At 42.4% G+C, this 16,184-nt stretch overlaps 1 protein-coding gene and 1 long non-coding RNA gene across 4 annotated transcripts; both read right to left on the bottom strand.

Annotated features, from left to right (window-relative positions):
• Nucleotides 1-297: 297 nt before the first annotated feature.
• On the bottom strand, nucleotides 298-7,390 carry LOC109890054 (voltage-dependent anion-selective channel protein 2-like). Of its 2 annotated transcripts, XM_031823756.1 has the most exons (10): nucleotides 7,265-7,390; nucleotides 7,029-7,150; nucleotides 5,552-5,623; nucleotides 5,207-5,256; nucleotides 4,798-4,950; nucleotides 4,539-4,591; nucleotides 2,381-2,608; nucleotides 1,899-2,049; nucleotides 1,454-1,511; nucleotides 298-648 (listed from the first exon to the last, which is right to left on the bottom strand). In XM_031823756.1, the coding sequence occupies exons 3-10, from the start codon at nucleotides 5,616-5,618 to the stop codon at nucleotides 557-559; spliced, it is 852 nt and encodes a 283-aa protein (XP_031679616.1). In that variant the 5' UTR covers nucleotides 5,619-5,623; nucleotides 7,029-7,150; nucleotides 7,265-7,390; the 3' UTR covers nucleotides 298-556. The 2 variants fall into 2 exon arrangements, with proteins under 2 accessions (XP_031679616.1, XP_020337609.1); XM_020482020.2 differs by lacking the exon at nucleotides 7,265-7,390 and having other exon boundaries at nucleotides 7,029-7,158.
• A 4,246-nt stretch (nucleotides 7,391-11,636) lies between these two features.
• LOC116374036 (uncharacterized) lies at nucleotides 11,637-14,592 on the bottom strand. 2 transcript variants are annotated; one of them, XR_004209861.1, is made up of 2 exons: nucleotides 14,287-14,592; nucleotides 11,637-14,169 (listed from the first exon to the last, which is right to left on the bottom strand). It is a non-coding gene; the product is annotated as an uncharacterized LOC116374036 (long non-coding RNA). The 2 variants fall into 2 exon arrangements; XR_004209862.1 differs by having other exon boundaries at nucleotides 14,323-14,590.
• Between the last annotated feature and the right edge of the window lie 1,592 nt (nucleotides 14,593-16,184).

Raw genomic sequence — 16,184 nt, 5'->3', positions numbered from 1 at the left:
CAGGTGACCAACTAATGAGTAAAGGGTCTGAATACTTATGTCACTGTGATATTTCAATCTTTGCTTTGTCATTATGGGGTATTGTGTGTAGATTGATATGGGGGGGGGGGATTTTATATATTAAAAAAAAATATATGTTTTAGAATAAGGCTGTAAAGTAACAAAATGTGGAAAAAGTCAAGGGGTATGAATACTTTCCGAATGCACTGTAAGTGAAGTTTCTGGTCACATTCGGATGAGAATGGTGTGGCGCATTTCATTGTCATGGCAGTGTTGGATAGATACAATGAGAAGGTGTATAAATTACTGACCCACTGCAAGTGTCTTTTAATGGAAACTACAAAGCAAACATGTACACCAAAGAATGACGGAAATAGCTACCGTCATAAAACAGTAAAAAATAAAAGTAAAAGACCGTAGTGTTTCTTTCTCGTGTTGTTGTAGCCTCTGAACACGCCCCTTTCCATGGTACATCCTCTTGCTGGTTTGAGTTGGAAATACATTATAAGGCCAGATTCTGCTGATATTCCCTTATCCCCTTCGCCGTGAGGATAGTTTAGGCCTCCAGTTCCAACCCCAGGCCCAGCTTGTGGCCTCCAGTGTTGATGCTCTTGCCGTCCACCAGGGCAGAGAGCGTGAGTTTCACACCTGCAACAGAGGAGAGACAACAAGGCTCGCATTCAGGATGAGGGTAAAATAAATAAAATAGGTGTCAACCAGAGATGGAAATTAAGCAAGCCCGCTGGCCGGACGTTAGTACTGTTGAGACATGTGCCATACTAGCCTGCTATCAAAGCAGTGAAATTCCTTACATTCCATCCCTGGTGTCAATATTCTCATCATTGAGGATAGAGAATCTCATAGAGCTCAATGATTTCCTTTTTCAAATGAAAGCGAAACTAGTCTGTCCTACATCATTCTACCTGAGCCTTCTGAAACACTGCAGGAGTGCACCTATAACAATAACACGAGACACATTGACAGCAACGTGAATAGGACGTTGCATTACTGGGGACTCACTTGCTCAGATGATTAGCGATCAAGTCGAGATCGCCCTTTCAAAACAGCATGCATGATGGCAGTTGCTGAAATTGACATAGAATCTCTCTATTGGCCGACCGTTGCTTTGAGTCTCCAGTAAAGCATCATCTTAAAATCAACTTGTGCCGAATGGAGTGTATACGTGCACTTTAACTGAAAGAGTCCTACGCCCCCCCACCCCATTTACTGTACTGTCCAATGTGTTTCTTTTACAGATGCAGTACTGTATGCAGGTCACGTTGAGCACTTTGGTTCAGGAAGAGGATGTTGCATTACAGTGTGGGTTGCTCATAGAGAAGTAGTGGGCTACAGACAAGAGTGGTAATCTAACATTTCAACTTGAGGGAACTTAGAGAACCTGTAGTATCAGCAGTAAGAGAATCATTAAATCTCCTGTAAAACGAGGTCTTACCTGGTCTCAGCGTCTGGGTGTATCCAAGACCGACCAGGCTGATGTTGTTCACTTTAGCCTGAAAAGACAGAATCAATTGTTTAACTTACAAGCGAAAAGGCAGAGGAAGGTTCCTAACGACGGCAGCCTTCTAAACTAGAGTGGGCAACTCTGATCCTGGAGAGCCAGACAATATGACGAGTGCTGTAGTAGACAGCACTAGTAAGTATGTGGTGAGTGTTGTATACAGCACTAGTAAGTACTTGAGCGTTTCTTGCATGTGTTCGTAGGATACAGTAAGACAAAGGGATGGTTTCCTGGACACAGATTAAGCCAAGTCCTGGACAAAATTAAAATGTGAATTCAATGGAAAATCTCAATTGACATAGCTTTTTAGTCCTGGACAAGACTAAAGCTCTGTCTGGGAAAACTGGCCCAAAGAGAGTCACTCCTGCACAGTACTTACACTGATGGAGGCACTCTTGTCCAGCTGGTATTTGGCTGCGATGCCGAAGCTTGTGCTGTTGCTGCCGGCAGTCCAGGCAAGGTTGACCGCTGTCTCCAGCGCTGGACTCACTTTCTGGTAGATTGAGCCACCAAACTGTACACCGTCATTACTGTAACAACCACCAGGGACACGATTAGGGAGAGAAGGAGTGATAATATTTGTCAAGTCCTAGCCTTTACCATGCTATGCAGTTTGTAGGGCCTGACGTTTTGATCCCTGTTTAAATCATTATTAATCAGATATTCAATGATTACTATAATTTCCAGGTTGACTACAGCTGTCCAGTCATCTATGTTCATTGTTTTTGTGTGCGCTTTTTTAAATTTTTTATACACACAATTGAATAGACAATGTTTGCCCTTGAAGGTAATTGGTATTGTATGCACATAGCAGAGGACTGGAAATTCATACACTTGTATACATTGTATGCTCTCACTTACACGTTGGTGTGTAGCTGGAAGTCTCCGGTCTTGTATCCCACAGCGAAGTTGTTCTGGGTCATCTTAGACTTGGCCGTGTCAAAAGTCATCTGGTAGCCGGCGAGCCAGCCCTCGTAACCAACGACGGCCGCTCCATGGATAGCGGGGCCAGCGAAGTCAAAGTCAACGTCACAGCCCAGGTTGACAAACTCACGCTTGTAGGCGGTCTTGACTTTGCCGCTCTTCTTGCTGTCGTTGTAGCAAAAAACATTTTGTTAGCCTACATTCTGAAGTTAAAGATTTTTATCGAACAGCCAAACAGCTCAGGCCTACAATAACCAGTCTAATGGAAATGTAGCAACAGTAACAGAATATGAAGGCAATTGGGAGAAACCAAGAGCTTGAAAACCTCTCACTCCAGTAGTAATTCACCCATACACAGTCTTATGTTCCTAATCAAATAGTCCACAAGCAATTCAAATCCTGAGCAATGTCTTTCTGGATCGTCATTACACACTAGCCAATGAGGTTTACAGTAAGTGCACAAACACACAGCCTCCATTCACACACAGCATTAGCAACTAGAGATTACAATAACACTTTATTATGAGCCCCATAAAATGCTCGTGCTAAATGACACTAAGGCCAGTTCTAAACTGATAGCCTAGGCAGTGTGACAAGCTGTACAATTCAGCAGAGTGAAGTTGCCCTTAGATGCTGACCGTGGGTCAGTTCTGCGCACCCCCCCCCCCATTAATGGTTAAAGTTAGGATCAGTTTCCCCTCCCAAATTCTATATATGTACCTAGCGGAAACACCTCCCCCAGAGCTCAGTGGACATGCAGCAACACCCCCTCCTCCCCACAACCCCAACAAGTGGCCCACCATGTGTCACCACGGGATTTACACTTCCAGGAAAGCCGATACTATGTGGACTGGCTGGGGAGGAATCTTATAAAGTATTTCACAGTGTTACTGAGATAGTATAATTCAAGAAATACATTGTTTCATCTAACATGTCCAAGCAGGAAAACACAATCAATATATTTTTATGTGCATTATGGGTTGACAAATGGGTCATTATTGCTATAATGTTACTCGCAAAATTAGGGCCCAGAATTGCAGATTTATCTAATTCAATAGACATTACATTTGGTAGTATCTTTTTATGTACAAATAGCTCATAGGCTGGTTCATTTGGGAAGTGGAAACTCAAAACTCATTAGCTAGATCGCTTAATATAATAGGCTGCTAGTTAGCCTTGTAATTAATTAATCGAACAGTAAATTAAATGTAATAAAAAAAACACTGTTGCATACTACCCAATGGCGTCTATATAGGCCTATGCAATGACCGCAAATGGCCGATGTGCACTACCAGTGCTCTGTATACATCAGCAATACACCAGTTATTTTGGTTGAAAACTATGCTTAAATAATCAGTATTGAGAGTTGAGAAATACAATGTAATACCTATAGAAAGCAGAGGCCCTTCTCTCCAACAGTCACAGCAGTTGCTATTTTTCCCCTCCCTCTAACCTACTCAGAGCATGCCGAGTGAAACAGCAACAGGGGCTGGGCACAGACTTTCATGGAGGAATCCGGATATTTGGATTTTATTAGGATCCCCATTAGCGACAGCTCGTCCTACTGACGAAAAAGACAAGACTTTACAATTTATATAACACATTAAAATCTAGTAATGCACTTTAGGCTACTGCTTGACCGAATCATGGTTTTAGCCACCCCAAAAATAGTTTGATTAAATTGTCAAAATCTGGAGCCCAACTAGGAGAATAAACATCTCCATTCAAATATACAAGCAAGAAAACATGCCATGGATGTGATAATAAATTCTATACAGATGAGTGCCATTTCAGGCTGAAGATAATTTGACTGACCCCGTCACCTCAGATCTACCCACAAGCCTGTGAGGACTGCACACCCCAGATCATGTTACCTTCATGTAAGGACACTATGTGCTGGACTGACTCTTCTTGGCTAGCTATATATTAATACCATCAGTACCCATATGTCCAAACACATGAAACACCATTTTAAGTACTAGAACCACATTTTAGTCGTTTAGTAGATGCTTTTATCCAGAGCGACTTACAGTAGTGAATGCATACATTTTTAGAACTGGTCCTCTGCATTGAAATTGTACATTTGTAATCTTACCCAGTGTTTGGTGAGAAGGTTGTATCAAATGTCAGCTTCAGACCCTTGACAATCTAAAGAAAACAAGAACAGAGAACCAGACTGGTAACACAAGTTTGATCTTCCAGCATTTCATGTGATCACTACATATTGAACATTCATTACTTGTTTGAATCCGCTTTCTTTTCAATTATGTGTCAAGGCTATTGTGAGAAACTCCAAACACAACAACGATTGTTTTACAAAAAGCATTTTCAATAAAGCTTTGTTGAATCCGAACCTGGTCTTCGACGGTGATCTCTGTTCCCAGGGTGTTGTCAGTGTTCCACTTCTCTGTGAAGGTCAGGCCGTACTCTGACCTCTTGTATTTGGTTTCCAGGCTGCCCGCCACCTTGCTGGTGTCTGTGTTGGTGGAGCCAGCTGTTTTGAACTCCTGCAGAACATTTGTAAAAAAGGTTCACATCAGGATATGAATAAATACAAATGTTGTAAAAATATCTTAATTCACTTGGGTATTTATTGTGAAGGAGAGTAAACTATACTGCTCCTGTAGTGCTCTCAGGGTTGTAAATTCAAAGTACTACACAATTACTGCAATCATAAAGACCACATACACAGTAGTAGAATAGAGATAGTTCTACATTCATTCTGAAAGTACACATAATTAGAAAGAAAATAAGTCAACTTACCACTCCGCTGCCAGACTTGGTCTTCACATCAAGCTTCACCAGGCCGAACCCTTCAGGGAGAAAGCAAAGTCAGTCAACCACTGATGCATATTTCACAAATGGGAAATAGTCATTAAATAAAATCAGTGTTAGCACAATGTAATACTTCATACACTAACATCTTACAGGATGACATGCAGAGCTGAGAGATATATTTTATCTATAGATAGAACACCATCCTGCCTATTGGTTTAGAATCCCTCAAATAAACTCACCCTATTGGTTCTTCCTGTTCTGAAACAAATGTGTTTCATTACAAACACAATGACCACTACAGTATATTTGTTTGAGTGAAATGTACAGTACCATAGCCTTTGCTGAAGATGTCCTTGGCAGACTTGCCAAGGTCACCATATGATGGAGGCACAGCCATTACACCTGTAGCAGGGAGAATTTAAAAAAAATACATTACACAGTCAGAGTTCATTTTGATTTACAAATTGCCTGCTTTGGAAACCAATTTCTTTTGAATCTATGAACAGGGATAGGAATAATAAGCGACGTAAGGGTCCCAGGCCGCTAGCAGGTCCCAAACGACAAAAAAACATTTCATTTGTATTTTAGGTACTCTGTCAGGGTCTCAACTTACGGTTTAAAGCTTGAATAGTAAAATACACATGGGTTAAAGTTCAACATTTGCTTGTCTCATCATGTCAGTCACTCAACTAGCCATGTCATCATTTTTAGATTGGTAAAGTAGTCTAGCCAGCCACCATGGCCTAATACTGACCGGTTACCCAAAGCAGGGGAAGGCGCCCAGGGGACGGACCACCATTGATTTGTTAGTCATGCTCACTCTGATATCATTAAAATGGCATAAGTCAAGGCAAAATGTGTATTGCAGGAAACTCACTTATATTTATTTTTTACACTTCTCTCCACTGTCAAGAGTCACTAAAATGTTTTGCCCGCTTAGAGGCCCCAAAAGGCTAGTAGTCCCCGTCTATGAACATAAGTACTCATCCAACACAGCTAATCATCCACTAGGCAACAACAAAAAACGGTTTTCCAACTACTTTACCAGGGCTCTCCAACCCCAGTTGTAACTAACGTGATGCAGTTTATCAACCAGCTAATTACTATAGTTAGGTGCTCTAGATTATGGTTGGAACGAAAACCTACTGATTGGTAGCTCTCCAGGAACAGGGTTGGATAGCCCTGCAATATACAATAAAGAGTGTGGTTGCCTGTCTATAACAGCCAGCTCTATCAACCCAGAGCAAGGATTCCATTGCAGACGTTGATAATCTGAGTGGGTATGATAAGTGGCCTGTCTGGTTCTGGATAGCTAATTTATCTGAACTGACGCTGGGCCACACCTCAGTGACTCACTCAGTTAAAGCCAGGCAGAGGAATGTAGGGCTAGGTCTGGGAAGCGCTTCACTCAGTTTAATTCCAATTCGCTTTATTGGCATGACGTTTTGATACATATGTCCACTCTCCAGCCAATTACTGGCTCCTACCCTGTCCGTCCCATTAAATCAACTACTGGGTATTGTGCAATTCAGAGACTCCATTAATGTTACTAGCTAGATCATTATCCTAGAGCAGCTCAAAGTAATCCGGTGAACGCCATTTAACACACATGTGCAGCGGACATGAGTTGTCCTTTCTCGTATAAGGTTACATACAGGTCCAGCAGCAAAGCTCATTAGTTAGATAGCTAATGCTAGGCACATTTAGCGATAGTGTGTCAGTCAGTCCTCGGGCAAGCGTGGTCATAAACCGCGGCAAATGTCGTTTAGTTCCTTTAAAATAAAATCCAGTTTAGTTGCTTACTTACCAGTAAAAGATGAGGCTAGCAGTAAACTTCACCGGTTGGAGGGCGACTTGAAGGAGACTGCAATGTAATGAAATCCAGCCTATCAACCGAAAGACCCCTCTACCTGTCACATGTTTGCCTGTCTAAAAAAAAAATACTTGCAGATTCATTACAAAATAATTACAAAATCAAAAGTTTAAAAGGCTTTTGGCTGTGACTAGATTTTTTTCTGACAATACAAAAAACATTCTACGCACCTTTTTTCCCTTATGCATAGAAATATGTATTTATCATAGACTCAGCCATTTCCGTGTGTAACTTCTCATGGACAACTATGTTTGATCCCGTGGAATACGACTCAAATTTGAAGAATAGAAGTAGTTCCTAACTGCTGAAAAGATCAGACTTGTTATCCTATCACACCAACATTGGTAAGACATTTAATGAATGATCTAATTGACAGATCAATTTATTACTGAGATTCACATTAAACACGTTCACATTGAGATTGATAAAGGAAAATGGCAAAAGTATAGTGAATATATCAGAAGAACTAGCTGAGTTTCCATCCAATTTGTGACGGAGTTTCATGCGAATATTCTCAAATCCACATAAATAAAATATGCGCATTTTCTCACCAGAGATGTGTTTTCATCAAGTTTCTTGGGGCGGTAGTGTAGCCTAGTGGTTAGAGCATTGGACTAGTAACCGAAAGGTTGCAAGTTCAAATCCCCGAGCTGACAAGGTACAAAATCTGTCGTTCTGCCCTTGAACAGGCAGTTAACCCACTGTTCCTAGGCCGTCATTGAAAATAAGAATTTGTTCTTAACTGACTTGCCTGGTTAAATAAAAGGTAAAAAAAAAAAAAAGTGCACATAAACATAGCTTGGGGTTAAATTCCTATGTACTGAATAAAAAAATACAAGTTAAATGTGTTCCATTGCATTTTCAACTCTGATGGTTTTGTCACAAAAAAAGTGTTTTATGTAGCGAATGTACCCACTGTGGTATTGGCACGTGCGCTCTTGCAAATAGCTAGCTGATACAGTGCGGTTATAACCTACAGTTCGTGATGGGTATTCCGGCTCTTTTCAGTGAGGCGGCTCGTTCGGCTCAGCTCACCAAAAAGAGCCGGTTCGATTAGCTCCCAAACGGTACTTGTTCAAGTCAAACAGTTTGCGATAGTTTGACTATGATTAGTGAAAAAACAATGCTAATTAAATTAAACTCTACCTTAACCTTGGCCAGGTCGCAATTGTAAATGAGAACTTGTTCTCAACTTGCCTACCTGGTTAAATAAAGGTAAAATAAAAATAAATAAATAAAACCACAATGTATTTATAAATGCATTGGTTTGTTATGAAAAATAATGCTATTTAATGTTCGCATTTAAAGTATAACTTTAATGTATATAAACAAAATGCATATAAATCTAACCATTCAAAACTAATACAATCTGAACATCATAGAATATTGCACCATATCAAAGAAAAATAAATAACAATGTACATAACTGCAGCATCCCATTTAAAGAGAGAGAGAAAAGTGGGACCAGTTTATCGCCATGTTATAACCAGCAGCACACAGCAAAACTGACCATATTTTGCTTTTATGAGAGATTTGCATTTAGAAATGCAAGCTGCCTCACTGATGCGGTTTCTTCTCTCGGTAATTATTTGTCCCGTTTTCCCGAAGACCCTCTCCGAGGGAACGGATGTCGCCACTATGCAGTGTCTCCCTGTCATGACTTTAGTAAGCCGAGGGGCTCCTCCAAATAGGATTCGACCTCCATTATGGCATCTGCTGAGGGATTCCTTCGTGCTCAGTTGTTCAGCAGCCAAACAGCAGACGTTTGTGGCACTACTGCTGGTGCTTCTGCTCCATCTGATCCCTCTCCTTCCTGTTGCCCTGGTGCCTGAGCCAGCTGACTGCTGGGGCTGTTCCTCCCTGCAGCTGAGGTTATTCTTTGAAGAGCCTCAATCGCTCTGGCATCACTAAAGGCTAACTTATTAAACCTGGGGTCAAGTGCAGCGGTTTCTGATATCACAGGATTATATTCCATTGATGAACATAGGGTGTCCATCAACTCTGTCACATGTCCTGTGGTTACATTTGCTTCTCTCTGGTGGCTGGCTGTGATTCGCTGCAGACCCTTACACAGGAGTATCATTTGAGGCTGTCACATAGCTGAAGAGAGAGAACAGTAACTTATTAGTTCAGGTTAATGTTCTTTTCTACTGATACTACATTCTCATCTACTGCTCATATACAATACTGGATTAAATAATGTAGTAATAACTGCTTACTGTACCTCTCCACTGATCTCCACAGTGACCTGCTCAAAGGGTTCCAGGACTCTGTACACCTCCACCACCTCCCATTCCTCTTGGGTCAGAGCATCAACAGGGGCATTGACAATGGCCAGAGTAGAGATTATGGCATCATTTGACTCAAGTAACCGCTTCAACATATAAAATGTTGAATTCCACCTTGTAGTGCAGTCTTGTTTAGGCCTCAGCTCAGGCATCCCCATCTGGCATTGTGTACATTTTCATTTTTCAGCACCTACTGTGCTCCTGTGGAAGTTTTCCACAGCTGCTTTCACTTTGCCCACAGTGGGCTTAATCACCTTCAGAGCATCTCTTACAATCAGGTTGATTGTGTGGGCAAGACATGGATCCATTTTTAAATGTTCATGGCTTTGATTATGTTTGCTGCATTGTCGCTAACACAACAGACCACTTTTCCATATACTTGCCATTCTCTGGCCACTTTCAACAGTTCCTCTGCCAAGTTCTCTGAGGTGTGTCTGTCGCTGAACTCAAAGTAGTCCAGAAGACAGCTAGACATCAAAATATCTTCAATGAAGTGACATGTAACCGACATGTAAGAAGTGGTTACCCTTGATGTCCAGCAGTCAGTGGTAATGCAAACTGCAGTAGCTATGCAGTAAGTTATTTTAAAAGGGTTTTCCTGCTTGGAAATGTGTACATTGGATTTACACTATTGCTATAATTTGTAAAAACCTCTGTCCTCCACGATCGAAAATGGCTGAAAATCGGTGGCAATCATTTTAGCCAATGCAATATCAATTTGACCTTGTTTTTCTACAGACAGACTTTGGCATAAATTGTTCCATAGAAGACTGCGTTGCTGTGGGTCGCGGAGAACCACATCAAATCAATTTATATAGCCCTTCTTAGATCAGCTGAAATCTCAAAGTGCTGTACAGAAACCCAGCCTAAAACCCCAAATAGCAAGCAATGTAGGGGTAGAAGCAAAACTCCCTAGCAAAAACTCCCTAGAAAGCCCAAAACCTAGGAAGAAACCTAGAGAGGAACCAGGCTATGAGGGGTGGTCAGTCCTCTTCTGGCTGTGCTGGGTGGAGATTATAACGGAACATGGCCAAGATGTTCAAATGTTCATAAATGACTAGCATGGTCAAATAATAATAATCACAGTAGTTGTCGAGGGTGCATACTTACATTCACACTGGACACCGGAAAAGACAGGAGAAATACCCCAGATATAACAGACTGACCCTAACCCCCCGACACAAACTACTGCAGCAGAAATACTGGAGGCTGAGACAGGAGGGGTCAGGAGTGACTGTGGCCCCATCCGATGATAACCCTGGACAGGGCCGGATATAACCCCACCCACTTCGCCAAAGCACAGCCCCCACACCACTAGAGGGATATCTTCAACCACCAACTTACCATCCTGAGACAAGCCCACAAAGATCTCTGCCACGACACAACTCAAGGGGGGAGGCGCCAACCCAGACAGGAAGACCACGTCAGTGACTCAACCCACTTAAGTGATGCACCCCTCCTAGGGACGGCATGGAAGAGCACCAGTAAGCCAGCGACTCAGCCCCTGTAATAGGGTTAGAGGCAGAGAATCCCAGTGGAGAGAGGGGAACCGGCCAGGCAGAGACAGCAAGGGCACGGAGTAGGCCTACTTGACTGAATGGATACATTTCCATGTGGAGGTACTGGCTACACCACTATCACTAGCAGGCCCGCTAGTTTCTCGAAGCTCCACTACAGCTAGCTTCACAGTTGTGTGCACAGTTCGCATATGCCGGTGTACGGTGTGCGTAGAACCGGCTTTATGAGGTTTTGATTTGGCAAATTCTACACTGTGCTCTAACATAGTCTAGGTTATTAAAATGCATCCAAATGCTACTGTGCCTCCGACTAATTTTCCAGCTGTTTTCAGTCTGAGCAGACAGGCAGAACAAATGTGTGCTTGAGCATTTAGGCCTAAATTTTATTTTTTCGTTCTTTGAATTAGTTAATTTAAATCTTTTGATTATTCATATCTTAATTTTTTAAATAAATAGATTCGTCTCCTCTGATATGCGAGCCTTCTCCCGTTCACCTACAAGAGCCGGCTCTTCGCAAACGACCCATCACTACCTACAGTGTTTCCCAACCAAGGCTAGGACCCATGAGACCATAGGTTTACTGGTCAAATCCACTTCAAGCATAGGCCTGCTTTGGGTAAAACCAAATGTACTTGGTGGCACAGCAACCCCCCCAAAAAAATTGAACCACTGGCCTACATGAGATTATGGACAAAAGAGCATAATTATTTTAATTTGTCAAACGGCAGCCAAGCATCATGTCACCAGAATGAGACCCGTTCCGCGCGGTTATTTGTCTGCGACCCGCCTGTTCGCTTGCACGATTCTTGCTATTCTCCTTCGACCGCTCATCAACAAGCTGTTTTTGCCTATAGGACTGCCGCTGACTGGATGATTTTTTGTTTGTCGCACCATTTGCGATAAACCTTAGACAGTCGTGTGAAAAGCCCAGGAGGGCAGCTGTTTGAGATACTGGATCCGGCACACCTGGAACCAACAATCATAACACGCTCAAAGTCTCTTAGGTCAGTCGTTTTGGCCATTCTACCGTTCAATCGAACAGTAACTGAATGCCTCGATGCCTGCTTTATATAGCAAGACATTGTCTAGGAGCGATCCATTTGTTAATGAGGTGGTTAGGTAAAACAGGCCACTGATGGCATCTTAAAAGTATACATGTTTATCCTCTGACTAGATCTTCATATAATTGAAGTGGCATGTGTTTAAATATCTATTAGTGCTTAGGCCTACAGACGTGGTTGTTCCCCATGGGCATGCATTAGAAATAACTCAGTGTTAAGCGACTGATGCCGTTAGATGTCTTACCTATGCACAATGTGTGTCAAGGACCAAAGCACGAAAGATAATTTGACTACTTCCTATTATCTACTTAATAGAGTTAGACTTATGTCCAACTCTATTCCTGCTTCCATAGGAGTGTATTATGTCCCTCAGTTAGCCTGGCTGACACGACTCGCATGGTACACAGCGAGAGAGAGCTGTGACACTGGTCTGGACAGGTGCCTGTTGTAAATGCAGTAGTCTTACATAAATGGGCTAGGCTTGGATTGGTTCTCAAATGTTTGTTTCCTGGATCAGAACCAATCAGTAAAAAAAGCACAGCCCCCCCATCATTATCGCCATATGCCTACATCAAGGAGCCAAGACTGACATCAGGAAGACTGAAGAGTTTGTATTAGCCTGACTACCTCTCACTAGCAGAAACAGCCATTACATTCTATTGACTAGTAACAGGCACTACAGTACATTAGCTCATTTGTATGTTGCAAATAAAAATCTAATGAAATAGGAATTCAGCAGCCTATTAGAGTCGGAGGTTAAGGTGCTAAAACAGGTGAGATTTATTTTACAGGGCAGGTGATAAAGACAAGATCCAGAAGTTGCATTTACAGTTGACAGAAAATAGTTGGGAATAGAATAAACTTGCAAAATAAACTTACTAGCCCAATCGCAATATATAACCATGACTTGAGGACTAGAGCAAAACACCTCAAACAGGCCCATAAACACATCCGAGTAGGCCTATATGGCAGAGGGTTAAGTTTAGAGTTAGTGGATCGTAGAAATGTTGAGTTAATTGATCTGAGCATCTACAAACCTATTTGGGACTATCGAAATTAAGGGTTACCAATTTCAGTTCAGCACCCCTAATTGTATAGTTCCTGCCTCACACCCCGACCGAGAGCGGCTGTGACTAGACAGTTCAGTACCATCGATCCAACTACACCACCCTAGGTTTACACCAAGAGCATAGGGAGCACTGAATAACACTATTGGCTGCAGGTTCTTTCAGTTTGTGGTTGAGTGGAAGAACATGAAATGAGAAGAGGCATGTCACAATTCAGTTCATGTTGTTATCTTCCAAGTTCAGTTTCTATATTTACTTTAGCACAACTAGCAGGATAACATACAAATTATTAGTGCAGGAACAGCATTAACATCTTTAACTTAAATCATTATTTCATCAAGGCAATACTTCTCTTAGTAAACAAAACAAAGGCTTCAGACACCACCTCAGACACATGCACCATCCCCTGGGCAGCCACATCTCAGAGGCAATAAGGGTTATAAACAGAGCCAATCACATTGCTCCGTGAATCTATCAGTTAGGAACACTCAATTAGGGCAATAGCATGCAAAGTAATTAACGGCATTTCACTCCTGTGACATTCTCACCCACTAAGACAAAAGATGTCCACACTTTTGAGTAAATAGAAAAGGCAATGCTAGCAATTCAAAAACATGCAAATAAATGTTCACACCCCAAAAATGGCTCAAGTTCTGTCACCCTTAGCACAACAACTTCCTCCAAGCATTTAGTTGTCCCTAAGTTCCATATTGAATGCTCAATAGTTTGACTGGTTGTGCTTCACTCCCTCACCTGTGTACTGAAGCTACTCCTCAAGGTTAGGGCCCATGGAGGCCTCCATACTGTGTTGCTCGCCCACATCTGTAGACCCCACCCATAGGCTCCTCTCCAAACCAGGCTTGACTGGCACCAGCAGGTCCGTTTAGCTGCAAGGTGTCCTATCTTGGCCATGCTTCCTGAATCCCAACCGCTCACTAGGAGTGGGACACCTCGTCAGTTGTCCCGCCAGATACGAGGAGGCTGTCAACCGGGCAGTCTCCTCTGGTGCCACCATCTCCAGCTACTAAATAGCATGGTTTGCACACACCAGCACAGCATCCACCCATATAGCACCTGAGTATTTTAAGAGTCCACCTCAGGAAGTATGCACAAGGGGGGAGGGAGCAGCCAGTTCTCCAGACCTGCAACCACATCAGAAACCTGGAGGAATATGTCAACTCACAACAGAATGCAAAGGGTAGTGAAGGGACATGCAAATCATTAACACTACTTGAAGCCATTCCGTGTTATCCACTCACTGCCCAAATCCTGCAGACAACACCAAAATGTCACACCTTGAAGGGGCTGTGACTAGACAGTTCAGTAGCATAGATCCTACTACACCTCGGTTTAGACCACAGGAGAGAGGCGTCCATCTTCTAAAGACTTCAATTTCATCTTAAACAACCTCCATTATCCATGCGCTCAACAAACGACACCCTACATGCACTAGCAAAACCTGGACATCCACCATGCCTCCAGACTGCATTAAGTTCCTGTGAGCAGCCACACAACAAATAACGGTAACAAGGGTTATAAACAGAGCCAATCACAATGCTCCATGAATCAATCAATTAGGAACACTCAATTAGGGCAAAAGCATGCAGAGTAATTAAAGGCATTTGTCACACCTGTGACACTTGCCCAAACTACAATAAAATGAACATATGAATAACATCACATTTAATATAGCATCCCATTTACTGGGACCAAGCTTTTGCTTTATCAGCTTGTACTGTATCTCTGCGTATGACTAATGGTTAACACGATGCTGGTGCATGTGTCCTATCTGACTCTCCAACTTTTGTACAACACACATAATGAATGATTAACTGTAAGAAGGGCAGAGGGCTAGAGGATTGTCTCTGCAGACAGCATTAGCGGTGGTTGTTGTTACCTTATTTAGAGAGTTTTGAACCTGCCGTGTCACTTCTTACTGAACAACTGCCCTCTCACTACTTTGTCCTCAGCGCTCTGGATTTTTTTATATCTTTTTTTTAATGTATTTTATTTTTACCTTTATTTAACAAGGCAAGATCAGTTAAGAACAAATTCTTATTTTCAATGACAGCCTAGGAACAGTGGGTTAACTGCCTGTTCAGGGGCAGAACGACAGATTTGTACCTTGTCAGCTTTGGGGTTTGAACTTGCAACCTTCCGGTTACTAGTGTGAAGACCCTCCCATTCTGTCTGCCGTATTCTCTCTTTGTTCTTGTTTCCTTATTAGGATGCCGGTGGGCGGAGTTGGGAGGGTCTTCAGCTACATGGGAAACACCTGGGCCCGGTGTGTCCCAGGATAAATACACCACTTCCCCATTCATGGAGGAGACTCTCTCCATGCAGACACCTTTATAGATTTTTGTTGTGTTTCTTGGTGGTTTTTTGATTGTTTGCTTTGGCATCTTTCAACACATTCATGCATGCAAAACACTCACTTACACTACTGATTACACACACACACACCATTGTATATTATACTTAGATACTTTATTTAAATAAATATATATTTTGTTACTCCTTATCTCCACGTTGTCTCCCTTTTTGTTAGGGGCTTTGAGTCGGTTCGTGACACTAGTCCAATGCTCTAACCACTAGGCTACCCTGCCACACCATGCTAGCAGTGTAGTTGGGAATCGGACTCAGGAGCAGAGACTGACTGTCAGTTCCAGTACAGGAAGATGGGACTCCAAGATCCTGTAAAAAGTTCCCAGAGGCACTATTCCACCACCTGTCCAACTCCAATGACAGTGACCTAGCTACAGTACAGTCCCCTGTCAGAATGGATGGGCATATGACAACCTTACCTTCATGTCCACTCTGGCTACAGAGATAAGGCTCACTTACGGCTCTTTTGCTTTGAAGATGGAACATTTTGATCACGTTGTAGCTGTTCTGTTCCCAAGAGACCAGTGACACCAGTGTTATTGTTATGTTCTCTTTAAAGTGGGACCTTGTTTGCGATAGAAAAGAGATGAACAAAGCGACTGCCACCAGTTTCTTCATTGGAGTAATGTGTAGGGCTCCTTTATTTGGTTTCTTCAGTGACCGGTATGCACTATACAGAACCCTTACTACTTCACACAAACTCACATATACTAACACTACTGATACAACACAAGTTTCCTGTGGAAAATAGCTGCAAGCTTTAAACCATTGG

Source organism: Oncorhynchus kisutch, linkage group LG4 (assembly GCF_002021735.2).
Source record: "Oncorhynchus kisutch isolate 150728-3 linkage group LG4, Okis_V2, whole genome shotgun sequence".
Taxonomy (NCBI): Eukaryota; Metazoa; Chordata; class Actinopteri; order Salmoniformes; family Salmonidae; genus Oncorhynchus; species Oncorhynchus kisutch.
Note: the sequence above shows the minus strand (reverse complement) of the source record. Positions and strands in the feature narration are given on the sequence as shown.